General features: G+C 37.1%; 1 protein-coding gene across 6 annotated transcripts in view; it reads right to left on the reverse strand.

Annotated features, from left to right (window-relative positions):
* RALGAPA1 (Ral GTPase activating protein catalytic subunit alpha 1) overlaps positions 1-24,148 on the reverse strand; it is a 199,357-nt gene extending 175,209 nt beyond the window's left edge. For 3 of the 6 annotated variants that reach the window (XM_037503217.2, XM_054689873.1, XM_054689867.1), the window contains exon 1: positions 23,585-24,148. In XM_037503217.2, the coding sequence (XP_037359114.1) occupies positions 23,585-23,690 (106 nt within the window). In that variant the 5' untranslated portion in view covers positions 23,691-24,148. The remainder of the gene's footprint in view (positions 1-23,584) is intronic. The other 3 variants (XM_054689860.1, XM_037503215.2, XM_054689853.1) reach the window with 2 other exon arrangements.
* Between the last annotated feature and the right edge of the window lie 2,713 nt (positions 24,149-26,861).

Consider the following 26,861-nt stretch of genomic DNA (forward strand, 5'->3'; position numbering starts at 1 on the left):
CTTTCTCATCCATTTAAAAAATAATCATTATTTAGAACTTTAACTCAAATGTTGATGTCATAATACACTATTCTATCACAAGTAATCTGCTTGTAATAATAAAGCAGCAATCAGTGTAAATTACTGCCTCAGCAAAAGAACAAATGAGGATGAATACAGCATCAGTGCAGATTGTCCTAACACAAAATACCCTCTTGTTCAAAAACAACAAAATGCTGGATAAAAATAATACAACCTCAACAAAAGAAGGGGGAGAAGAAATTGAATAAAAGAGACTAAAGGGAAAGGATCAAGTGGGGTGGAGAAAGAAAGGACATGGGGGGAAATAAGAATGTGGGATAAAGGGGGTTGGAGTTGAAGGGGAAATATGGAGGAAGGAGGAACGGGAAGGATGGGTGAAGGGATCGAGTAGTAGATAAGGGGAAATAATGAAATGAAATATGGTACAATATATGTTGTACGGAATCTAGCACAAATAAGGGAGAAAAGGGAACAGAAAGGGGAAGGAGGAGAAAATACACAAATAAGCCGGATAAATTATGAATACATCATATCAAAGTAAAATATAATTAAGGGACCTCCCTGGTGGCGCAAGGGGTTAGTTAAGCACTGCACTATGAGGCAATCTGCAGCCTCTGCAGCACAAGTTCAATGCCCGGCCGGCCAGAGAGAAACCCACATGGCGCAGCAGACCTCTCCTGTCTCGCCTGCTGCTCCCCTCAGCAGTGTATTTTGGTCAATCTGCCTGTTCTGCTCCCCACCCTGTCTCTGGTGAATCCTCTCACCCCCCCCAACATCTCTGGCCTGTACCCCAGTTCTTGTATGCATAAATAAATAAATCTTTCCAAAAAATTAAAAATATATATATAATTAAGAATTAGTAACTAAAGTTAAACCCCAATAAAAAGGATGGCAAGTACAGAAGAACATAGGGACCAGTCCCAGAAACTTACACAGGCCAGGAAGAGTGCCTATTTCACTAGTCAGACTAGAAAAATTCATAATTCATGGAGTAATTACCCTAGACTAAACACTGCTCCACAGTTATCTGACATGTTTTAAAAGCAAGCTGCAAAAGGATCAAACTGTTCCAAATAAATCAACTTAACTACACAATATTCCAGAAAAGAAGCTCAAGAAAATTAATAGATAAAATATCCAGAATCCAACAATGAAAACTTCACACTGGAGATTTCTGGACCTACTAAACATAGAGCTTCCATATGATCCAGCAATTCCACTCCTAGGTATTTACCCAAAGGACACAGAAACATCAATTCCAAAGAGCACCTACACCCCTATGTTTATAGCAGCTCTATTTACAATAGCTAAGCTTTGGAAACAGCCCAAATGCCCAAAAATAGATGACTGGATCAAGAAGATGTGGTACATATATACCATGGAATATTACTCAGCATTCAAAAAAGATAAACACATGCAATTTGCAGCAACATGGATGGCGCTGGAAGGGATCATGCTCAGCGAAATAAGCCAGAAAGAAAAAGAAAAATACCGGATGGTCTCACTCATAGCAGGAATCTAGAGAACTTAAATAAGGGACCAGGAAAATGAACAACTATAAGAAAGTGAAAATCAAAATCAACAAAAAACTATGAACCAGAGACAGTTTTTGGGGAGTGGGGGGCGGGAGGGGAGGGATTGGGGACAGAATGAGGGGGTTGCAAATATATGGGGAATATAAAAATAAAATTTATTATTTAAAAAAAAAAAAGAAAACTTCACACTGTCTGGTATATAATTAAAGATTACCAGGCACACAAAAAAAAACTAGAAAAACTTAATTCATAATGAACAGAATAATCATTAAACCAGATTTAAAATGGTTTTTAACATAGGTATTAAAAAGAACAAAAAGGCATTAAACTTAGTTATTCCAACTATATTCCATATATCCAAAAGATTTAGAAGATATGAAAAAAATTAAAGATCAAAGTCAAATTTCCAGATAAAAACTGCAGTGTGTAAGATGAAAAATAAGCCAAATAAGATTATGAGAAAATTGGTATTATTAAAAATAAAAGCTTTTGTTCTTAGTATTTCAAACTTTTCAAAGATAACTGTTTAAACAAAAATAAATGCATTGTAGAATTTAACATACGCAGAAGTAAAATGGATGTACCATCCTCCTCAATTAAAACCTTACTACTACACAATACAAATCACAACACCACGGCATTAGAATAAAAACAGATACACAGGTCAATGGAATAGAACTCAGACCCCTACAAACAAACCCACATATATATATAAACAACCAATTTACAACAAAGAAGCCAAAAGAATACAAAGAAAAAAGGAAAGTCTTTTCAGCAAATGGTAGGGGAAAAACTGGACAGTGATACACAAAAGAATGAAACTAGAACTATCCCACACTATACACAAAAATCAATGCAAAATGGATTAAAAACTTAAGACGTAAGACATGAGACCATAAAATACATAGAAGAAAACACAGGTAAAACACTAGTCAACACTGACATCAGGAATGTCTTTGGTGACTATGCAAATGCAAGAAAAACAAAAGCAAAAATAAACGAATGAGACAACATCAAACTAAAAACTTTCTGCACAGCAAAAGAAAACTGCATCAAAATGAAAATACATCTACTGTATAGAAGATCTCTGTACCTCCTCTGTTCGATAAGGAGATAATAATCAAGATCGACAAAGAACTCATAAAACTCAGTAACAACAAAATTAAAATATAGGTAGAGGATATGAACAGCTACTTTTCCAAAGAAGACATAGACAGCCAAAAGACATCAGGAAAGATGTTCATCGTCTCTTATTGTTAGGAGAATACAAATCAAAACAATAGAGGGGAATCACCTCACACCTCACACATGAGAATGGCTACTCTACAAAACAAGAAACAGTAAGTTTTGGAAAGAAGGAAAATCTTGCATGCTGTTGGTGGGAATAAAATTCGTGCAGCGGTATGGAGATGCCTCAAAAAATTAAAAATAGAAATCTCATACAATCCAATTCTAGGAGAATACAGAAACATGAATTCAAAGAGATATGCACATCCTCATGTTCACTACAGCATTATTTACAATAGTAAAAAACAGAAAACATTGGTGCCCATGGACAATTGACTGGATAAAGATGTGGTATACATACACACATAAGAATACTACACGGTTTAAAAAAAAGTGAAATTCTGCCAACTACCATCATAGACAGACTTAAAGAGTGAAATAAATCAGACAGAAAAAGAAACATGATTTCACATAATGTACCAAAAATTGGTACTTGAAGAAACAAATTACTAAATAAAACATAAATAAACTTTTAAATTATGAAAACAAATTAGTGATTACCAAAAGGAAAGGCATAAAGAGGTAGGTCAGTCAGGTAAAAAGGGTCAATTGTATGGTGAAGGACAGAATTGGACTTTCAGTGGTGACTCAATATCCTCAAAAAAAAAAAAAAAAAAAAAAAAAAAAAGAAAGAAAGAAAGAACTGGGCCTCCCTGGTGGTACAGGGGGTATATAATATATAGTCTTAGTGCTTTCACACACTATTCTTCATGTGCCCAGAGTTTGATCCCTTTTGATCCCCAGCCAGTGAGCTACCCCGCATTGCACAGCCAACCTTGGTCTCACCTGCTGCTCCCCTCAGCAGTGTATTTCAGTAGATCTGCCTGGTCTGCTCCCCACTCCATCTCTAGTGAATCCTCTCACCCTCTGCACATCCAGCCTACACCCCAGTTCTTGTAGTCACAAATTTTTTTTAAATCTTAAAAAAAAAAAGAACACTTTCCAACTCATTCTATGAGGCCAGTATTACTGTCATTGCAAAATTAGAAAAAGATGTTAAGAAGGAAAATTACAGACGATTAAACACAAGCACAGAAGTCCTCAACAAAATACAAAATAATTGAAGCAAGCAACATAAAAAGTATTATATACCATGATCAAGTGGGATTTAGCACAGAATGCAAGATCTGTGCAAAAATCAAGTGATGCAATGTAAAGGTCAAAACCAACAGTCCCAACAGTCCCAGAAAAGGCATTTTGCAAAACTCAAAATCCTTTTATGATAAAGACACTCAGAAAGTTAAGAACTGAGGGCCTCCCCGGTGGCGCAGCGGTTGAGCGCTGGGTTGCGAAGCTGCCCGCGGCCTCTGCGGCGCCGGTTCGATCCCCGGCTGCTCCCCGGCCACTGGAGGAGGGTCCCACATGGCGCGCAGACCTCTCCTGCCGCCCGCTGCTCCCCTCAGCAGTGTCCTTCGGTCCTTCTGCCTGCTCTGCTCCCCGCTCTGGCTCTGGTGAATTCTCTCACCCTCCCGGCGCTTCTGACTGTACCCAGTGCATGTATAAATAAACAAACAAACAAACAAATAAATAAATAAACATGCCTCTATTTAAAAAAAAAAAGAAAGTTAAGAACTGAAAGTTACTTCCTCATTCTGATCAAGGGTATTTGAAAAATCCATAGCTAATATCATATAGCCTCAAAAAAAGATTAAAAGCTTTACCTCTAAAAACACAAGATGTCATCTTTTGGCACTTTTACTCAACATTGTATAGGAAATTGAAAGAAAAAAATTTAGGCAAGATAAAAGAAATAAAAGTCATTATAAAATAAGAAGCATTAACTTTATTCACAAATGACACAATCTTATATATAGGGCATCCTAAGAAATCTGAACACCGAAAAATTAGCAGATCTAATAAACATATTCACTTCAGTTGCACAATATAGAATGAATATACAAAATTAATTTTATTTCTATCCACTAGCAATGAGCAATCTAAATGTGAATTTAAGTAAACAATTTCATTTACAATGACATGTAAATGCATAAAATACTCTTAGAATATATTAAAGAGATGCAAGATTTGCACACTGAAAAATTATAAAACATCACTGAAAGATTAATGAAGACCTAAACAAACGGTAAGACATTCTGTGTTGATGGACAGAAAGATAAAATATTGTTAAGATACAAATATTCTCCCAAAATATCTAAAGATTCAATGAAAGCTCTCTCAATATTCAAGTAAAAACAAACTGACAAGCTGATCTAAATAAAATTTATAGGAAAATACAAGAGATCCAGGAAAAAACAAAGCCAGAGAACTGACACTCTCCAATTTCTAAACTTACTTACTACAAAGTTATAGAAATAAAGACTGTGCAGTACTGGGAAAAGGACAGACATCAACGAAAGCAATAGAATTGAGAGTCCAGAAATAAAGTCTTACTTTGATGGTTATTTTTAACAAGGATAAACTTTTAAGAGAAAACATGATCTTCGTCTGATCAGTGCTTAGATATGACACTGAAAGGACACTATTAAGAAAGTAAGACAAGCTACATTTGCAAATTATATGCCTGAAAAAGGAAAGTATCCAAAACATATAAGGAAATCTTCCAAGTTAAAAAAATAACTATAATCCAATTAAAAATAGGCCATGGACTGAAGAGATGATTCTCCAAAGAAGATATAGAAATACTCAGTAAGCATATGAAATAATGTTTGATATCATCTGTCACCAGGGAAACTCAAAACTTTATTGGGATATTATTTCCCACCTACTACAATGGCTAGAATCACTAAGTTGGACAATAACAAGCGTTTAGCAAGGATATAGAGAAATTTTAATCTTCATTCACAGATGATGGTATATAATTGATGCTGTTGGCTTTAAATACAATCTGCCACTTCCTCACAGAGTTAAATACAGAATTACACATCACCCAGTAATTCCACTCTTAAAACAATATAAACACAAGAACTGAGAACATATGCCCATTCAAATTTCATATCATTATACATAACAGTCAAAAGTGGAAGCAACCCAAATATCCATTAATCATTGATAAACCAAATGTGGCATATCGCACAACTGTATATTACTGAGCCATAAAAGGAATGAGGCATTGTTAAATGCTACAACATGGATGAGCCTTGAAAACAATGTTAAGTGAAAGAACACAGACAAAAGAGCACATATTGTACAACTCAATTTACATGAAATATCCAAAGCCATCAAATCCATAGTCACAAAGGAGATTAATGGTTGCCAGGACTAGGGAGTAAAGGCAAATGGGGGTGACTGCTAACAGGTGCAGGTTTCTGGTTCTTTGTTATTTTGTTCTTTGACATCTTTGTTATTATAGGATGTCTAATAATTAAGTCCTTGATATATCAATTTATGAGATCTGCCAGACCCTATCTAGCTGAATCTGAGAGGTAGAACTTCTTGGCCAGTTTGAAAAGAATGTGAAAAGTAACTAATGGAAATCAGACTGAGGAAAGTAAATTTTTTCTGAGTCTGGAAACTGCAAACTATTAAATCACCTGTAACTGACACTCACTCAAGGAAATGGAGTTCCTTTACTTTTACAAGGCCCAAGAACCATACCACTATAGCATAAAATAATGTCTATTTCGTTCTGTTGTATTTTTGAGTAATCAAAATACAATGCTATGAATGTTCTGGATGTATTTCCACACCTCCAGAATAGAAAATAATTTCTGAATTCATTTCACTATGTTCAAAGACATTCTTTTGGATACAGAAAATAATTAAACATGTGCAAATTAGAAAACTGCATTACACTGAGGAAAGAAAAATATTACATTGTGAAAAGAAAACATGCCTTAAAATAATAGAGGATAAAAGCAGAATGAGTTAGAATGGGAGAAATTAATTCTAAACACATTATATATATACCATGCTTCTCAAACTACATATGAAGGAGTAGAATCATTTTGCTTTTTTCATTCCAATGTATCTTATAGGCCAATGTTTACAAAAAATTAATTAGCAGAAAAAAAAGTTAAAAGTACCTAAACTACACAAGTCTACACCAATCCGACAAGTCTATTAATCACATGCCACAGCACTGTCAAAGTGAGATTACCTCAACACTCCATTTTTCTACTTGTTGTACATGTGTAATAAACAGTAAACTATCAATAACACAGTTTGCAGACTACACTTTGAGTAAAACTAGAATTGGCTGGAAAGGAATGAGGCAGGCCCACCTTGGTGGCCTAGGGGTTAAGTTTCAGGGCTATCATCCCTACAGGCTGAGTTTAGCTCCTGGCCAGGGAGCTAACTAACCCACATGGCACAGCAGACCTCGCCTGTGTTGCCCGCTGTTCCACTCAGCAGTGTATTTCAGTCAGTCTGCCTGTTGTGTTCCCCACTCTGTCTATGGTGGATTCTCTCACCAGCCGCATCTCTGGCCTGTACCCCAGCTCTTGTATGCATAAATAAAAATGAATCTTTAAAAAAAAAAGCGTATTTCAGTAAATCCACCTGCTTTGCTCCCCACTCTGTCTTTTGTGATCCTATCATCCTCTCCCTGCACCCCTAGCCTAAACCCCAGTTCTACGCTAAAATGAAAAAAATTAAAGAATGGTGCATCAAGCAAGTCTGATTCTAGTAGTTTGAAATCTGTTCCTGCTTTAAATTTACCAAAAACAAAACAAAACAAAACACAGGATTTATATGACATAGATAAATGGCATAATCTCCTACTTCCTAAATCCTGAGTAAAATTTGGTCACCAAATTTTATATAGCATTTCCCCAGAGTATTTCCCACAACATTCCTTTTTATATACCTCACCATTAAAATCAGAAATTCTAGGTGGAGGCTTGATATCTGCTTTATTAGGCTGATTCTTTTATTTTTTTAAAAAACCTTAGAAGACCACTGCCTTCCACTTTCTTGTATTTGTATCAGTTTTCTTACTGTTACCTTCACCTGAGCTATTCTTTTACTTCTGTGCAATGAAATTCTGGTTATCAAGTAACAGCTCAAATACCCCTACCCCATGAAGTCATCTAGATATGATCTCATCTAGATATGATCATATCTACACTCATAGCATGCTTTTCATATTTGACATATGATTCTCTCTTATGGTACCACTAACTCCTTTACTCCTTTGCAGCTGTCAAAAATATAGCAAGTGGGCCTCCCCGGTGGCGCAGCGGTTGAGCGCTGGGTTGCGAAGCTGCCCGCGGCCTCTGTGGCGTCAGTTCGATCCCCGGCTGCTTCCCGGCCACCGGAGGAGGGTCCCACATGGCGCGCAGACCTCTCCTGCCGCCCGCTGCTCCCCTCAGCAGTGTACTTCGGTCCTTCTGCCTGTTCTGCTCCCCGCTCTGGCTCTGGTGGATTTATTCTCACCCTACCGCGCTTCTGACTGTACCCAGTGCTTATATAAACAAAACAAACAAATAAATAAATAAAAAAAAAGACTGTCACTTTAAAAAAAAAAAATATATAGCAAGTACTTTATATAGTTAATTATCCAAACGGTTGCCCAGATTCAATTTTTTCAGATTTTGAAAGAAATGGAAACACAAGGGCCTCCCCAGTGGCGCAGCAGTAGAGCGCTAGGTTGCGAAGCTGCCCGCAACCTCTGCAGCGCCGGTTCGATCCCCGGCTGCCGGGCAAGGGTCCCACATGGCACGCAGACCTCTCCTGCCACACCAGCTGCTCCCCTCAGCAGTGTACTTCGTCACTCTGCCTGTTCTACTCTCCGCTCTAGCTGTGGTGAATTCTCTCACCCTCCCGTGCTTCTGACTGTACCCAATGCTTGTATAAATAAAATAAATTTTAAAGAAAAAAAAAAGCTGCAATGAACATAGGGATACATATTTAAAAAAAAAAGAAATGGAAACACAAATGGATATTTTTCTCTTAAATATATTTTACAAGAACATGGCATGTTTACAAAAAGAGTAAGAAAGAACCAATTTGCTGCAAGAAGGACAAATGATAGGAATATTAAAAAAGATGCCTGGCAATTTGAAGCTATTGATTTAAAAGAATTCAGACAACAACAACAAATTTTTTATAATATAATCACATCTCTTACTAGCTATTTACTTTAGTTCTGGGTGTGGAAGGAAGGAATAACATTGCTAAGTAACAAAACTTAAGGATTTCCTTGTATTTATTTGAAATAAAATACCAACAATGAATTTTATTTCCTTTGATTCAATTCTCCTTTGTTTACCCAAAATGTGTTTTTTATAACTTTCTAATTTATCCATTTTTTTATAGGTTAGAGCCTACAAATAAAATACAGAATCAAGATATTGTCATTCAGGGTTCCCTCCTCTTTATTTTGAGAACAAATTTTTACTTGATTTCGAGTAGGTGATAACATCTCCAATTCAACTGTTAGCATTAAGGTACCAATTAAAATTTAAATAATGTTTTAATTTCTTCTATAAATTCTGTGCTTCAAATGCATTTTTTCATGTCTGTTCTAACAATATTTGAGGTATTACTTAAATTTTATAGTATCTATAAAAGTGGGTAAAGTAAATAATGTAGCTGAGATCAGAACCCAGATATTCCACTTTCTCCACTCCATTCCCCTACTTATTAGTTATTTAAAACTCAAGTTTTCTTGGGGATTAATTAACTTACACGGGGCTATTGTTGGATTAAGTAAAGTACCACATGAAAATGCTTAGGTAAAGGTCTGCCAAATACAAGTAGTCAAAAATATTAGCTATTACACCAATATTTAACAGTTGCTTCTACAAAAACATTCACTCCTAGAAACATTTGTTTTTTTTAAAGATTTATTTATTTATTTATACAAGCACTGGGTACAATCAAAAGCACGGGAGGGCGAAAAAATCCACTAGAGCCAGAGTGGGGAGCAGAACAGGCAGACTGACGAAATACACTGCTGAGGGGAGCAGCAGGCACAGCAGGAGAGGTCTGCGCGCCATGTGGGACCCTCACCGGAGGCCGGGGATGGACCCAGCACTGCAGAGGCTGCGGGCAGCTTCGCACCCAGCGCTCAACCACTGTGCCACCAGGGGAGGCCCTCATTATCTTCTTAAAGATAGTGAAGAGACGGAACCATATCGGAAGAACATTTTGTGTTGATATAAAAAGTCAACCTATTTAGTAATTATTACAACACTAGCAATACCTGAGAATTATATACCTAAGTTCTGGTACCAACCTCCAAATAATGAACAGATTGGTTAAATTTTGCTCCATTCTAAACACTTACCTACTTCCTTAGAAAAAATTCTGACAGGGCCTCCCCGGTGGCGCAGTGGTTGAGCGCTGGGTGGCCAAGCTGCCCGCAGCTTCTGCAGCGCCGGTTCGATCCCCGGCTGCTCCCCGGCCATCGGAGGAGGATTCCACATGGCGCGCAGACCTCTCCTGCTGCCCGCTGCTCCCCTCAGCAGTGTGCTTCGGTCCTTCTGCCTGCTCTGTTCCCCGCTCTGGCAAATTCTCTCACCCTCCCGCGCTTCTGACTGTACCCAGTGCTTGTATGTATGTATCAATCAATCAATAAATAAATCTTTAAAAAAAAAAAGAAAAAATTCTGACAAACGGAAATGCTAGTTTCAGAGGCTATACACATATACATTTTAAGTTTTGATATTTTATAATCAAAATATCCTCTACCTTACATTCAACCAACAACATATGAGTGTCTATTTCCATGTCTTGATCACATACTTTAAAACTCCCAAATTTTACTCAGTCCATAAATTCTCTTTTAAACATTTTAAATATTTCTTGGTTTGCTGTTTGTAAAACCTGTCATAACACTTAAACGACAATCAAATATTTTAAAAATTTTGAATGTTTTAACAGGCAATTTTATTATTTTCATGATTTCTAAAGATTAAAAGTTTCATTTTCTTTATACTATTTAAAATAGATTTGCTTTTTATTCCTTTCATTTTATACTGAAGAATTTTAACTATTCAGAATTTATTAAGATTTAAGGTAATTTAAATGTTTTTATCCAAATGAGTGTTCTTTCTTCTTAATTTTTATCTAAACTGACATTTCAATGAAGTAATCACGTGAGTTCCTTATATTGCAAAGAGTAAATGATCCTTCTTAAATTTAACATTCTTTATTAATGTAACTATTGTTGACTATAAAAAGATATTCCATCTTCTTGGAGAATAAAATTTTTATTTGTAAACATTAAGGGAAGTCTAAATAAATAAGTGGACAATCCTTGGGATAGGAAGAATAGATTTCCTAGAGGTGTCAATTTCCTTAAAATTAAATCAGTGACCTCAAGACAATCTAATAAAAAATATAACAGTACTATTCAGAGAATTTAAAAAGCAGATTCCCACATTCACATGGAAGAACAAAGGGCCAAAACATCCAGAGATTTAGTCTCCTATGGCTATTGTGTCAAATCAGAGCCACAAACTTGATGTTCTGTGCCTTTACACTGCCTTCTATATGTATCTACATGTCAGTATATTCTGGTAAGTGGGGGAGGAGAGGGAGAAGAAAAGGGGGAACTCTTTAAAACTAGCCTGTTGTTAGGCTTGTTCAGACACATTTGCTAAAACTTAGATGTTATATAATATGGGGTATATCTGATATTTCCTGCCATGTTATAAACATTTTTTTCAGTTAACTATTACATAGTGCAAACTTCAGATTCTGAACTATTTTTTTTTCTTTTTGCACAGGCACAAAAGACAATCCAAGGCTTCTTTCTCACCACACTACTGACTTAAAGTACTTTTTCTACCATGGTCAATTGAAACGAAGTTGCTCAAAAAAGAATAAATTTACTCTCCTCATTCCTAGTATATCATCATCGTGAGCCAATATTTACTGAGCACTTCTTATATGCCAGGCACAGTCTAGGGACATTATACAATATAGGCAAGCAAATATTTACACTGAAATAATCAAATTATGAGAAGCCAGTGTAGGAAAAGTTCCTTTGTCTAACCTGATATAGAAGGTTTCACCAAAGTTATATACAGGTTTTACCCTGATACTTGACAGAAGAGCAGAATCCTTCCAGTATAAAGGTGTTGGAAAGGAAGTATGGCCATTATCATTAGCAAAGGAACAGGCAACAAAGAAAATGATTTCTAGTTCAATATTGCTGAAGTGTAAAGTGCCAGAGAGGAAAAACAAGAAGTTAAAGAATAAGGCAATGTGGTAGGAATAAATTTATTTTAGGACATTTGGAATTTGAAGTGTGTAGGGGCACTTTATATCCTTTTTTTTCTACCACATTGTCAAAAATAAAAGTTTCATATCTTAGCAACTGGAAGATGGTGATGCCATTTACTGAAACAGAAAATAAGAATACCAATTTAGATTGTGTAGACAGTTGATACCGAGAGAAAGAACAGATCTAACAGACATAATAAACTCCTATTTTTCTATTTCATCCGAAGTCTATTTCTATCACATGGACCCTTTCAAAAGAAGAGACATTATATATGAATACACATGCATGCCAAATTTATAATCAGGCAAAAAAATGTATTAAATCCGTCCTCCCCCCAAAAAAAGAGTATGCCTTCTTTCCTAAGATAAGACACTGAAACTTGTAACCCAACCCAATTTGCTTCTCTTTTCACTTTAGCTGCCAGGAAATCTAAGAACTAAATTTAAGCCTACACAACTGTAGATGTAATCAGCTCATCTCTGGAAACGGATAATGCTTCCCTTCTTTAAATAATGGCCATTCACTCATTTGTTTTAGTACTAATTGTCCTAATTTTTATTACCACTAATTTACCTTTTTTATTCAGTCCTGTAAGTTATGTGAAATTCTTCAAGTGAAAAAAAAATCCTTAAGAAACATTTACGTAAAGGTGATGTACAGTATATGGAATAATTTATATTGTCAATAATCTGCTTAGGAAACTAATTCATAAATACATAAAGACAAAGTACTTCAATGAGGTCAAATAAACTCTTCCAATCAGTAAGACTCAAAATAAAGAATATTAAAAATATACGGTTATTTGATTTTTATAGGCAGTTTACAGTTGATGACTTATACACACTTCCAGACTTCCAGCCATTATCTTTTTCATCTATAACTTTTTTTATTTATTTAACAAACATATAGTACTAGAGTTTAGATCCTTATGTTGCCATTTATGCTCATTTTTTATTTTTCTATTTAATGTACTTCAGTTTTTCTCTGTGGAAACAATATATTTAAAGAGTGAAGAAAGACAAAACTACAGTCAGATATTTTCCATTAATTAATTTACAAGTTCTTCCCTAAATGAAAAAGTAAAAAATGCTTTAAATGAAGCCAATGTCTCATTCACTACAGAGATCCTCTTATTACTGGCATCTGATGCCCAGTGTCCTGACAAGTGCTGTGTCTTAAGTTTCAGGGTTTTTGTTTGTTTCAAACAAGTACAGACATTAGGTAAGGAGAGTGATTTCTAACAGCTGGCTCCTTCCCCTCCCCCCCCCGCCCCCCACACAAAAAAGATGAACCTACAACTACTCCAGCTCAATGTCTTAGAAGAGTTTATAGGTCATGGTGACAGGAAAGTAAATCCAGGCAGTCACTGTAACCCATTAGCTGAGAAAATGAGCCGACAGTCCAGGGTGACACAGGTAATTAGGGTTCACAGGATAGAGAAATAAAGAGATGCCCACAGTAAGAACACAGGAGACTCTAGAGGGCCCCCCTTCCAGTATGAGCATAGCAAACTTGTAAGGAAACTATCCAACACAGGAAAAAGAACTATGTGGGAGGATTTGAGAGAACAGTACCAGATACTAACATACGGAAAGAAAAGTGCCTGTTCCTAAGACCTAGGCTTTAAATTATATATATATATATTATATTTATATTATATTTATATAACATAAATTAACATAATTACATATAAATATTTTATTATATAACCATACATAATAGATTTTATAAATATAGCAGCATATTATACAAGTGATTACATTAATTATATGTGATTATATAATTAATGCAATTAATATATATAACATGATGGAGGAGATTAACAAATCAATTTAAACTGATTCAGAATTGACAGATGATAGAAATAGCAAGATAGTTTATAATTTCAATTGTATTTCACATGTTCAAGATTAAAACCTAAGTTTTTATACATAATTATGTGATTTTGTATATACATAAAATGTATATGTTATACATTTAAAATAACAAAGTTTCATAAAAAAATAAACTGGATGGGATTAATAGAAGATTATAAGTGGGAGAAAGCTGAGCAAACATCAAGACAGTAATAAAAACTATGCAAATAAGCCAGTGAAAAAAATCCAAAAATCATGAAAAGAATATTAATTCTTTTCAAACTATGAAACCTTTCAATATACCAATAATATACTAATTTAATATTGATACTTTCTAATGTTACTAAATAAAGTTCCAAAAAGGGAAGGGAGAACTAAGTGGAGGAAAAATGGGCCAAAATGTCCCCAAATGATATGAAACTTATAACCCCCCCCACAAATTCAATGAACCACAAGCCAAGAAATATTAAGAAAAGTACACCACAGAACATCACACTCAAATTACTCAAAAGCAGTGATAACGGGAAAATAAATGACATGGCACATCCAGAGTTAAAGAAGAATAATAGCATACTTCTTATTGGAAACAATGCAAGCAAAAGACAATGGAATACAAAAATTTTTTTTAAGGTTTTATTTTGTTTTTGCATAGAAAAACTGGGGGTAGGCCAGAGATGCCGCAGGTGAGAGGATTCACCAGAGACAGAGTGGGGAGCAGAACAGGCAGATCTACTGAAATACACTGCTAAGGGGAGCAGTGGGCAAGACAGGACAGGTCTGCTGGTGGGGTATTGAACTCAGGCCTCAGGGGTGATAGTGCTGAGACTTAACCCCTAGGACACCAGGGAGGCCCCACTGGAGGCGGGGAAGGAGAGTCAACCAGAATTCTGAACTGCAAATACTCTTTAAAAAAAGAAGGCACATAAGGCCTTTTTCACGCAAGCAAAAGCATAAATAACCCATCACAGCAGGCCAGCACCAAAGATGCTAAAGGAAACCAGTCATTCAGTCAGAAACAAAATGATACTGGAAGGGTAGAAATAGCTATGCAAGGAATTAAGACAACTACAATTGGTACTAGATAGGCAAACATTTCTTATTATGTAAAAACCTTTAAAGATAACTGCCTGTTTAAGTATAGGGCTTACAACATATATAAGTAAATGTATGACAACAAACATGATGGTTGGAGTGGGGAGAAAAAGAAGTTCACTCTTGAAAAGTTGTTATACAAAATGATTAAGATTTATATTACTTAAAAGTAAACTGCTAAGCATGTACACTGTAAGTCATAAAGCAATCACTATAAAATAAAGCAGAGGGGCCTCCCTGGTGGCACAAGGGGGTAAGATGCAACCTATGAAGTCCGCAGCAGCCACTGCTGCACAAGTTGGATCCCCAGCCAGGGAGCTACCCACATGGCGTAGCAGACCTCTCCTGTCTCACCCGTTGCCCCCCTCAGCAGTGTATTTCAGTCAGTCTGCCTATTCTGTTCCCGCTCTGTCTCTGGTGAATCCCCTAACCCCCCCACAACTCTAGCCTGTACCCCAGTTCTTGTATGTCTAAATAAATCTTTAAAAAAAAATTAAAAATAAAGAAGATATGACATTAACAAATGAGATTTTGAAAAATCATAAAATATACTTAACTAATACAGAAGGAAGGCCAAAAGAGCTACGAACAAATACACCAAAATGAAAACAAATATCAGGAAGACAGATTCAAACATAACAACATCAATAGTCACATTAAATGTGTATCATCCAGATATGAATGACTACTATTAATAATTGATTTGAATCTGAAGACCAATTACTAGTAAGGAATCAGTAATCAAAAACCTCCAAATAAATAAAAGTTCGGGATCACACAACTTCACTTGTGAATTCTACCAAACATCTACAGAAGAATTACTGCCAATCCTTCTCAAACTCATCTTAAAAAAAAAGAGGAGGGGAACACTTTCAAACACATTTTACAAGCCCAGCATTACTCCGATGCCAAAATCAAAGACAATGTAAGAAAAAAAATATAGGCCAACAACCCTGAAGAATACAGACAGAAAAATCCTCACCAGGGCCTCCCTGGTGGTGCAACCTATGAAGCTGGCCACAGCACGAGTTCATCCCCGGCCAGGGAGCTACTGACATAGCGCAGCAGACCTCTCCTGACTTGCCTGCTGCTCCCCTCAGCAGTGTATTTCAGTAGATCTACCTGTTCTGCTCCCCACTCTGTCTCTAGTAAATCCTCTCACCCCCCACAACTCTGGTATGTACCCTAGTTCTTTTATGTATATTTTGTTAAAAAAAGAAAAATCCTCAACAAAAAATATTAGCAAACCAAGTTCAACAAAATATTAAAAGGATGAAATCCAGCATCAAATGGGACTTATTCTGCAGACAGAAGGCTCTCGATAGACATTTTAAAAAGTCATCATACAATTGGCCAACAGGTAAATGAAAAGATGCTCAACATCACTAATTAAATCAAAACCGCAATGAAATATCTCATACCTATTAGGATGGCTGTCATCAGAAAGGAAAAAAATAACAAGTATTGGTGAATATGTGCAGAAAAGAGAATCCTTATGTGCTGCTGGTAGTAATGTAAATTGGTGGAACCACTATGAAAAACTGTATGGAGCTGCCTCTAAAAATTTTAAATAGAATTACTGTATGATCCAGCAATTCCACTTCTAGATATTTATCCGAACAAAATGAAAACACTAACTTGCAGAGACACCTGCACCTCAATGTTGACTGCAGCATTATTTACAATCATTGACACATGAAAACAAGTTAAGTGTTCATCAGTGGATGAATGGAAAAGAAAATGTGAATTCTATGTAATATTATTCAGTCATAAAAGACAAAGGAAATCTTGCCATTTGGGAGAACATGGATGGATTCCATGGACATTATTTATAGTAAGTGTAGTAAGTCAGATATAGAAAGACAAATGCTATGTGATATAAAAAAAAAAAACTGTACAAATGCTGTATGATATCAAAAAAATACTGAGAGCAAACTGGGGTTTGCCAGAGGTGAGGAGGGTGGGGGGAGGAGAAAGGGACAGGAGTGCAGAAAAGGTGATAGTCAAATGGTACAATGGTAATCAAAAGGTACAAACTTTCAGTTATAAAATAATTTCTTGGGATGTAGTAAAAAGCAAGCCGACTAAAAATGTGGGGGATTTAAATACAATTTCCAGACATCTCAATTAAAAGGCAGATATTAATTTTTTTAAGACAGACTCAACCATAGGGTGCAAATAAGAAATCCACTTTAACTAAAGATACAAATTGAATAAAAAGATAGGAAAATATATACCCTGCTAACAACAATCAATGATAGCAGAAATGGGAAAATCACTATTAAAGTAGATTCTAGCACAAAGACTTTTGTCAGGTATAAAGAGACCATTTTATAATGAGAAAGGAATCAATTTTTCAAGAATAATTTTCAATATTTAGGCATCAAATAAATACACAAGACAAAAAATCTAAAGAATTGCAAAAAAAAAAAAAAATTGACAGAAACTACAGCACACCTCCCACAATAATTGATTTAAAAAACAAGTTAACAGAAATTCGGTAAGGACACAGAAGATTTGAACAACACTACCAAACAACTTGTCCTAATTGACATTTTCATAGCACTCAATCCAACCACAACAAAATACATATTCTAATCAAGTGCATAAATGACATCAAATTAAAACATTCTGAACCATCAAATTTCAATAAACTTAAACAATGCAAGACATAAAAGGTATATTCTGACTATATAACTTACAAGTCAGTAACAGAAAAACATCTTGATAGTCCAAAGATACTTGAAGTTAAAGAAAATACTCATAAAAAAAATCCATGGATCACAGAAGAAATCAAAAGGGAAGTTAGAATGCATTTGGAACTAACTGAAATGAAAATATAAATTTTTACAGTATGTACTCACTCAAATCAATAAAATCAGTTTACATGTTTAAAAAACTAGAAAAATAGCAAATTAGCTAAGAAGAAAACACCAAAAAGAAAAAAACATATATTAAAGCAAAAATTAATGAAATAAAGAGGAACAACGGAAGTCAATAAAGCCACAAACTGATTCTTTTAAAAGGTTAATAAAAGACACCTGCACCCCTATGTTTATAGCAGCACTGTTTACAATAGCTAAGCTTTGGAAACAACCCAAATGCCCAAAAATAGATGACTGGATCAAGAAGATGTGGTACATATATACCATGGAATATTACTCAGCATTCAAAAAAGATAAACACATGCAATTTGCAGCAACATGGATGGCGCTGGAAGGGATCATGCTCAGCGAAATAAGCCAAAAAGAAAAAGAAAAATACCGGATGGTCTCACTCATAGCAGGAATCTAGAAAACTTAAATAAGGGACCAGGAAAATGAATAACTATAAGAAAGTGAAAATCAAAATCAACAAAAAACTATGAACCAGAGACACTTTTAGGGGGGCGGGGGCGGGAGGGGAGGGATTGGGGTCAGAATGGGGGGGCTGCAATTGTATGGGGAATATAACAATAAAATTTATAAAAAAAAAAATAAAAAAAAAATAAAACTTAAAATCAATTAAAAAAAAAAAATAAAAGGTTAATAAAAGAGACCATATAATCAGGCTGACCAGGAAGAGAGGAACTATCAATACCAGGAATAGGATCGCAACTTCTAGACACTGAAGGGCTAATAAGGGAGTATTAGGAACAACTCTAAACCTATAAATCTGGCAATTTAGATGAAATGAGAAAATTTTTGAAGATATAAACTACTAATGATCACTCAAGAAGAAACAGACAACCTTAATAGTCCTTGTAGTGCAAGCAGGGAGGCCCAGAATAGGCAGCGAATCTTAGCCCCGTTAGGCAGTGGTCTCGCCTCAGTGGTCCTCCTCCCCACGCTGCAGCCCCGCCTTTATCCCTTGCCTCTAGGCACAGGTATGAGCATTTGCACAAGAGCACGCCCCAGGCTCTCTAGGTCCAGGTGTCCATAATTACAGGTGCACATGCCCCTGGGCCCCAGGCATCCACACCCGCAGTGGGAGGGCAGAAAAAGCCTGATTTTTCATTTACCCTGCTGTCCTAAAGTGTTGTTAAAAACCTTTCCTCTCAACAAACAACTATGAGCCAGAGACACATGGGGGGGGGGGTTGGAGGAGAGATTGAGGTCAAAATAAGGGCGTTGCAATTGTATGGGGAATATAAAAATAAAATTTAAAAAAAAAACAAAAAACCTTTCCTCAAAGAAAATGCCATGTCCAGGTAACCTCACTGGTGAGTTCTACCAAACATTTAAGGAAAAAATAAATCCAATTCTACATGAACACGTACAAAACACTGAAAAGGAAGAAAACATCTCTATTGACACTTCATATGAGTGTAGCATTACTTGTTCTTAAAATCAAAAACATGACAAGAGCAGACCAATATCCCTTATGAAAATAAATGCAAAAATTATAAACAACATGTTAGCAAATCAAACCCAATAATATTTAAAAAGCAAAATACATCATGATCAACTGAGGTTTATTCCCAGGATTTCAAAGTTGAATTCCTTAACATCTGAAAATCAATGCATATAATTCATCATATTAACAAAAGAAAAAACAAGCCTGCTTATTTCACTAGAAGCAGCAAAATCATTTAACAAACCCAATATCCACTCCCGATGAAAACTCAGCAAACCAGGAATAGAATAAAACTTTCACAACCTGTTCAAAATCACCTATTAACATGGAAATGCAAATCAAATCCACAATGAGATACCACTTCACACCTGTGAGAATGGCCCCTATTAAAAAACTAGAAACAAATGCTGGTGAGGATGTGGTGGTAAAGGAATCCTTTTACACAGCTGGTGTCACTATGTTTACTGCAGCACTATTTACAATAGCCAAGATATAGAAACCCAAATGCCCCCAAACAGACAAATAGATCAAGATGATATGGTATATATATATATACAATACCCTATGAAATACTACTCAGAGATCAAGGAAGATAACCTCATGCCATCTGAGACAACATGAATGGAGCTGGAAGGGATTATATGAGGTGAAACAAATCAGGAGAAAGATAAATATCAGCCAAAAGGCCATGAAAAAGACAAAACTTGCAAGCTGACCATAGATCTGAGGCACAGAGCAAGGGAAGGGTAGAGAGAGGGATCAAATCATGGGAGGGAAGAACACAAGGGATTACCAATGTGATGGTTCATGGGTGCTACATGGTGGGAGAACTACAGGGACTACACTTGAGGGGAGAAATCAAATATTGTCCAAAAATTACCAATGACACAAGAAAAATTTTTAAATAAGTATTTCAATCCTGGGTTTCGACACCAAAAAAAAAAAAAAAAAAAAAAAAACCCCTTTCACAAGCTGATGAAGGGTAGTTATGAAAAACCTACAGTTAACCTCATATTACATGGTTGAAAAAAAGGATAGCTTTACACTAGTGATCAAGAACAAGACAAGGCTGTCAACGCTTTCCCTTTCTTAGAAGTCCATCTATTATTCTTGCAAGGCTGATGTAGAGTTGATAAGTTTCCTCAACTATTGTTTGTAAAGTTCTGAAGGGTCAGAAGCAGTTTGGGGCCTCAGAAAGACCACCACTAGTGCTCTATCTTGATCTGCCACCAGGAGACAGTGATTGCAGACCCACCCCTCCAGGCAGGGGGCTATAGAACTAATGGAGGCTTTTGCCTTAGGCAATCTACTGCAGCACTTCCACAAGCCCTACAAATCCAGCCCTCACCCTTTAGTCTGGGTTCTTGGACTATCACCCTCTGCTGGCTCTAAAGAACCAATCATTCTGAGAGGTTGGTTTTAATCAATACAATAACAGAAAGCAGCGCATTCAAATTCCAGCACCCTTGGCCAACAATTCTAAAGCAAGACAGTCACAGCAGTACTGGGAAGGAAAGCAGTCTAGCTTAATTCACAGAAATAATTAAAAAGCATCAAAGAGAGGGCCTCCCTGGTGGCGCAAGTGGTTAAGCACTGCACTATGAAGCAATCCGCAGCTTCTGCAGCACGAGTTCGATCCCCAGCCGGGCAGGGAGCTACCCACATGGCCCAGCAGACCTCTCCTGTTTCCCCCGCTGCTCCCCTTGGCAGTGTACTTTGGTTAATCTGCCTGTTCTGTTCCCCACTGTCTCTGGTGAATCCTCTCACCGCCCCCCCCCCATCTCTGGCCTGTGCCCCAGCTCTTGCATGCATAAATAAATAAATCCTTTTAAAAAAAGAAAAGCATCAAAGAGAATGGGGGAGAGGATTTCTCCCCAATCGATGGAGCAAGAAAAAAACCTTAGGGAAAATCCCTAATAAACAGAATTAACCAAAGAATGACCTGAGAGCAAGAGTCTTGATGCTTACTGAAATTAGGAGAAAAAATGGATGAAAAGATGAGAAATAAAATCAAGGACAGAGAAAATGTGAAAAAAGATCCAAACATAAATAAAGAATGCAATAGTTGAAATTAAAAATAAGAGGTTTTCATTCTTATCATTTCAAATAAAATAATATATTAGAACTAAGTATATCATATGAAGGTCAATCTTTGAATCTACATTTTGACAGTTTCTAAAACTCAGGACTACTGGCATTTAGAGCTAGAATATGTTGTAAAGGATAGTCCTGTCCATTTTGAAATGGTCAGTGGCATTCCAGTAGGCACTAGATGCCAGTAGCACCTCTCCCGGTAGTGACAACCAAAAGTGTCTCCAGACAAAACCAAGGTCCTGTGAAGGGAGGGGAGGAAAATTGTCCTGGATGAGAACAAAGGTTCTAAAACTACTGAAGGGTAGTAATTTATTTATATGCACCTCCTACTCTCAAGAGGGTGTGTTCAGGTCTAAAAGCACAATGTTCTCCACTTGAAGGTTCTTAAGGATATTTTAAAACCCTATATACATTATTTTTTTTTTTTGCAAAAAGTCCATAAGCTACTAAAAACCAAAAGGTTTTCTTAATTACTGTTTTTTTTTTTCAAACTGAAAAAACTAAACCCTACAAAATATCCAACATGTGTGGCCTGTTAATTTAGTCTGTACTTCCCAGATGGAAAAAAACTTCTACGCCAAAGAAGTATATATGAACCATTCCTTAACCATTTCATAGCTAAACAACTATGGCAGTTAATTTAGGAAATTTCAATACTCTTAGAATTCAACTTTATAGCTCTCCTATTAATCAATCTACAGTTTAAACCAAAGAGGTGTCAAATTTCATTAAGTCTTCCAATTTCAAACTGCCATTATCAGTGATATATCTATCCACACATTCTCTCTAAGTCAAATCTTTTCTTCAACGCTCAAGTAGAATGAAAATAAAAAGACACAATCTCAACTATATTTAGAAGATTTGTATTTTCTTGAAAACTGGGCTTTTTAAAATATCTTAGCTGGACTTACCTGCTTTCTGACTGTTCCATGGGAACAAATACAATGTCCTTGTGACTTGTTATAAATGTAGGAAGAGTAAAAAAAACAAAAGGGAAACACAAAATCGGGACTCCATTTCTGACTCTACATCCAACTAGCTAGATGAACATTTAATATTCTCATTTGTATAAATAAAAGGATAATACCTACTTGTAGAAGTATTGTGATAATTATAATTTATATATGAAAATGTGAAACTGTTTTGTAAACACTCAACCCCATACAAATGCTGGGCATTATTGATGGCGTGCTGGTACTAAGAGTAAACAATAGAAAAACATGCACCCCAAAGAACTAACTGAAGTCACTGATTTAAGTTTGAAAATGTCACATTTAAAATCAAATATTCCTTAGGAAGAGCGCATGAGATAAACTCTGAACTATGATTCAGGCAGCTGGGTTCTAAACCCAGCTCTGCCATTAACTCTGTATCAACACAGGCAAACTAAATTTCCTTTTCACTCCAAATTTCATCGAAAGAAATCCAAGAACTGGACCATCGATGTTCCATCATTATTACATCCCTTATCAGCCTACGAAATGACCAAGTATCCAAAAGATTCGTCTAACACTATACCCAAAACTCAGAGCACTGTTTGGTCTTCCTGCAAAACAGAAGAGAAAGGGAGAAACAGATGCTAAGGAAATTTTAAGTAAATAAAAACAGGTATCCGTACAATTCTCGGAAGGCCAAGGAAGCTATAAACTCCCGTGTTTTCTCTAATAAAAAGTTCTCTCTCTCAATGACAGTAATGAACAAGGTGCATTCACAGTAATGAACAACGTGCATTACAGAAGGGCGGGGTTCTTTCCCACAAGCTTTTTGGGAACCACCCACTTCCCAAAGAGGTGTAACTGCTTCCTCCTTGCCCTCCTTAGCCAAGAAACTTGAAAGATTAAATTTGCTTTTTTCCTTTTCACTGGGTGGGGATGGCTGTGGGCATGAGACAAACATATCCTATAAACACCAATATTCACACCAGGTCTCCCGAAATCCTAAAGAAGATCTCAAGCCTAGAGTAATACTAGTTGTTGTTGTTGTTTTAATTGGGGTTCGGATTATTAACCCCAAATCAGATAACCCTGCGTGAATGCCGTTTCCGACTGCCAAGTTTTACCTTCCCCAGTTGCCCGCCCTCCCGCGTCTCCACAGAGCGGACGCCTCGCCCCCACTCCCGCAGCCGTCCGGGGCGTCCGGGGCGTCCGGGGCGGGACGGGAGCCCCCAAGGCCCGGGGGCAGGCGAGGCCGGGCACCCCGGGCCTGCGGGCGCCGCCGCCCGTCGCTCTCACCGATGACGATGCGCAGGTGCTTGAGGCGAGTCAGCGCGTCCTTCTTGGCGTCCAGCACCTTCAGGGTGGACTTCTTCACGTCCCCGTGCGGCTTCTTGGAGAACATCCTGCCGCTGCCGCCGCCACGGCCGACTCCGGCCCCCTCCCGGCCGGCTCGGGCCGCGGAAAGTGGAGGGAGTGGGCGGGGAGGAGACTAGCGTGAGCGACTCATTCACTCCCCGGCTTTGCGGGCCCCGGCGCCGCGACTCCTCCCCAAACCAGGCCGGGGCCGCCGCCTCCGCCCGCCTCGCGCCGCGGCTGCAAGGCACCTTCGGCTGCGGCTCCAATATGGCGGATCCCTTCTCCCGGCGCTGCACGGGGCGAGGGAGACCCGGGCGGGCTGCCAGCCGCCGGCGCCGCTTCCCGCGGCCTTCGCTCGCCGCCGCAGGCCGGGGCCCGGGACCCGGAGCCGGAGGTGGCGCTCCGGGCGGCAGCTGCACAGCAACTCTCTCCCTGAGGCCCCCTTAAGGTTAAAGCGTCTTTAGCAGCTTAGACCCTGCAAAGGCCGAGACGGAGACGGAGTGTGGTGATGGGGCTTCACGACTCTGCCGTCGGTGGCGAATGGTCCCCCTGGCAACCGCCTTCTGACGTCAAAGGTTCTTGACGTCATGCCAGCGTGAGATCATCCGTCGCATTACCACCTGAGTTTCCTGCGCGAGTAGCCGGGGAAGCCTCGGAAAGCCAGGGGAGAGAGTTACTACTGTCTGTTCCATTGGAAGCAGAGTTACTCTTGGTCAGACTCCCAGAGAGCAGTGCTTTATAGTTTAAAAAGTCCATTTTAAAAAATAACATTTTATTTTATGTTTTTTACATCATTTTTCATTTTTGCACAGTGTATGCAGTTTCGTCTTGGTGATAGTCCCCGCACAATTCCCACCCCCTGCCTTATTTTGACCGTAATCCCTCCTATCCCCTCCCCACCCGTGTCTCTGGTTTATAGTTGCTCGTTGACTTTGATTTTTACTTTATTTCCACTGTTTACTGTGTTATAGTAGCGTAAGAAGATAGCTTCAAAACCTCAAACCAGATGCCAATTCTGAAGGCATCTTCAGGGTTGTAACACCCTTTCATGTCTTCATTTTTATTTTGTTTAAAAGGTTTTTGTTTGTTTTGCAAAGTCATGATTGACAATTAACTGTAGTTTAGAGATTTTAACCTCTTGGTTAAAATATCTTACACAAAAGAGTTCTCTTGAAAGCATCCTATCACAGAAACAAATATTACACAGAAAAGAAACCTCAGGAATATATTTTTTTAAAGTTTTATTTATTTATTTATACAAGCACTGGGTACAGTCAGAAGCGCAGGACGGTGAGAGGATTCACCAGAGACAGAGTGGGGAACAGAACAGGCAGACTGACGAAATACACTGCTGAGGGGAGCAGCGGGCACGACAGGAGAGATCTGAGCGCCATGTGGGACCCTCGCTGGTGGCTGGGGATCCAAGGGGCGCTGCAGAGGCTATGGGCAGCTTTGCAGCCCAGCGCTCAACCGCTGTGCCAGCAGGGGAGGCCCGAAACCTCAGGAATATTAAGGGTGAACGTTCTTGATATGTAGAATTCATAAATCCAGGAGAAAGTTGCAATGGCATAAGTTAAAAAAAAAAGTAGAAAATATGAAACAGCACAGAAGTATAGTCTCAAAATTAAAACATGTGAAAAAATGTTCACTTATTTTTAAATCAGGTTTAAACAGTAATTTTTATTTTTAAACAATTTAAAAAACAGCTTTAATGAGGTTTCATTTATATACAAAAAACTTGTATGGTTTAATTCAAGAAGCTGCCTTCAAAGAGTACAATTTTTGAGTTTTATATAAACATACATACAGGCTTTTCTGTCTACCTTTTGTCACTCAATATAATTTTTTATCAATGCAGAAATGTTTTATCACTCAAAGTCCTTTTAAATTAGTAATCTTACTGTTAGTGACTGTGACAGCAGATACTCCTGTAACTTGCTGGAAAGAAGTGTTAATTTTACAAGCTTTCTAGAAGATAAAATTTGACATTCTGTATCAAGACACAAAAATGTTTATATGCTTTGATTCAATAGTTGCGTATTTGAAATTATTCTTTAAAATATCAGAAATGAGAAAAATGTTTATGTAAATATTAAAGCATTATTTTTAACAGAGGAAGATTGGAAACAATGTGAATATCCACCAAGAGATGAACTTCAATAACAGTAGAATGTTATATAGCCATGAAAAATTATTAACACGAAAGCTTTTTAATGACAAGGAAAATACTTAAAACAATATTAAGTGAAAAATCAGGTACAAACTGAAATATGCATATTATCAAAAGCATACATATTTTTGTGAAAGAAATTTATGGCATAAAATATACTTAGAAAAAATGAGAAAATACTTCTAAATTGTGATTATATTTGCATAATAAATTACAGGTGATTTAATTTTCTTCTTTATATTTTGCTTACTTTATATTTTCTACAAAAAGCATCTATTGTCTTATGATTCAAAACCAAGCATTTTTAAAAGAAAATTAAGAAAATTCAATCTATTGATTTTAAATTCATAAAACAAAGTAAAATGTGTATATATAGGGGAAAAACCTCCTTAAAATCAAGGGCAAAAAAAATATATTTATGTCTTACTATGGCTCAGAATAAATATATGTTGATTTTTAAATTGTCATGTTTGTATTACATTACACTGCTGGTAGAAGAGTCATCTGATCCCATGATCCTGATTTATTTGGTAATTTTAGACACCTGTGTTACTGCCTGCAACACAAGTCTCGTTCTGAGCTACAAATTGGAACCACTTAGTGTTTCCACAAACTACTCAAATTCAGCGTGTGCATTTGTCATCTTTGTCCTCCCTCCCAAACCTGACCTTCCTTTCATCAAATATCTTTGTTGATAATACCACTATCAGCTCAGTTTTTCGATCTAGAAACTAGTCAGCTTAAGGCTTCTCCCTCTTATCCAATTGATTACCAAAACCTGATGATTATGCTTTCTAAATATTTCTTCAGTTGATCTTTTTTTCATTATATCCTTCGTTCAGGAGCAGGGGGTTCACCATACCTAGCCATGTCTGCTAGAAATGTCAGTGGTGTCCTCTGCACCCCACATCTTGTTAGGATTTGAGCATTGACTTTTTAAAGTAATTTTTAAGAACTTAAAACAAATCCAATAGTTTTATATTCTTGCAATCATTGTGTTAATGAATAAAAGAAATGGCATGGATAAAAATAATGTTTTGATGGATA

The sequence above is a fragment of the Talpa occidentalis genome, unplaced genomic scaffold (assembly GCF_014898055.3).
Source record: "Talpa occidentalis isolate TD23 unplaced genomic scaffold, MPIMG_talOcc4v2.1 talOcc4.11, whole genome shotgun sequence".
Taxonomy (NCBI): domain Eukaryota; kingdom Metazoa; phylum Chordata; class Mammalia; order Eulipotyphla; family Talpidae; genus Talpa; species Talpa occidentalis.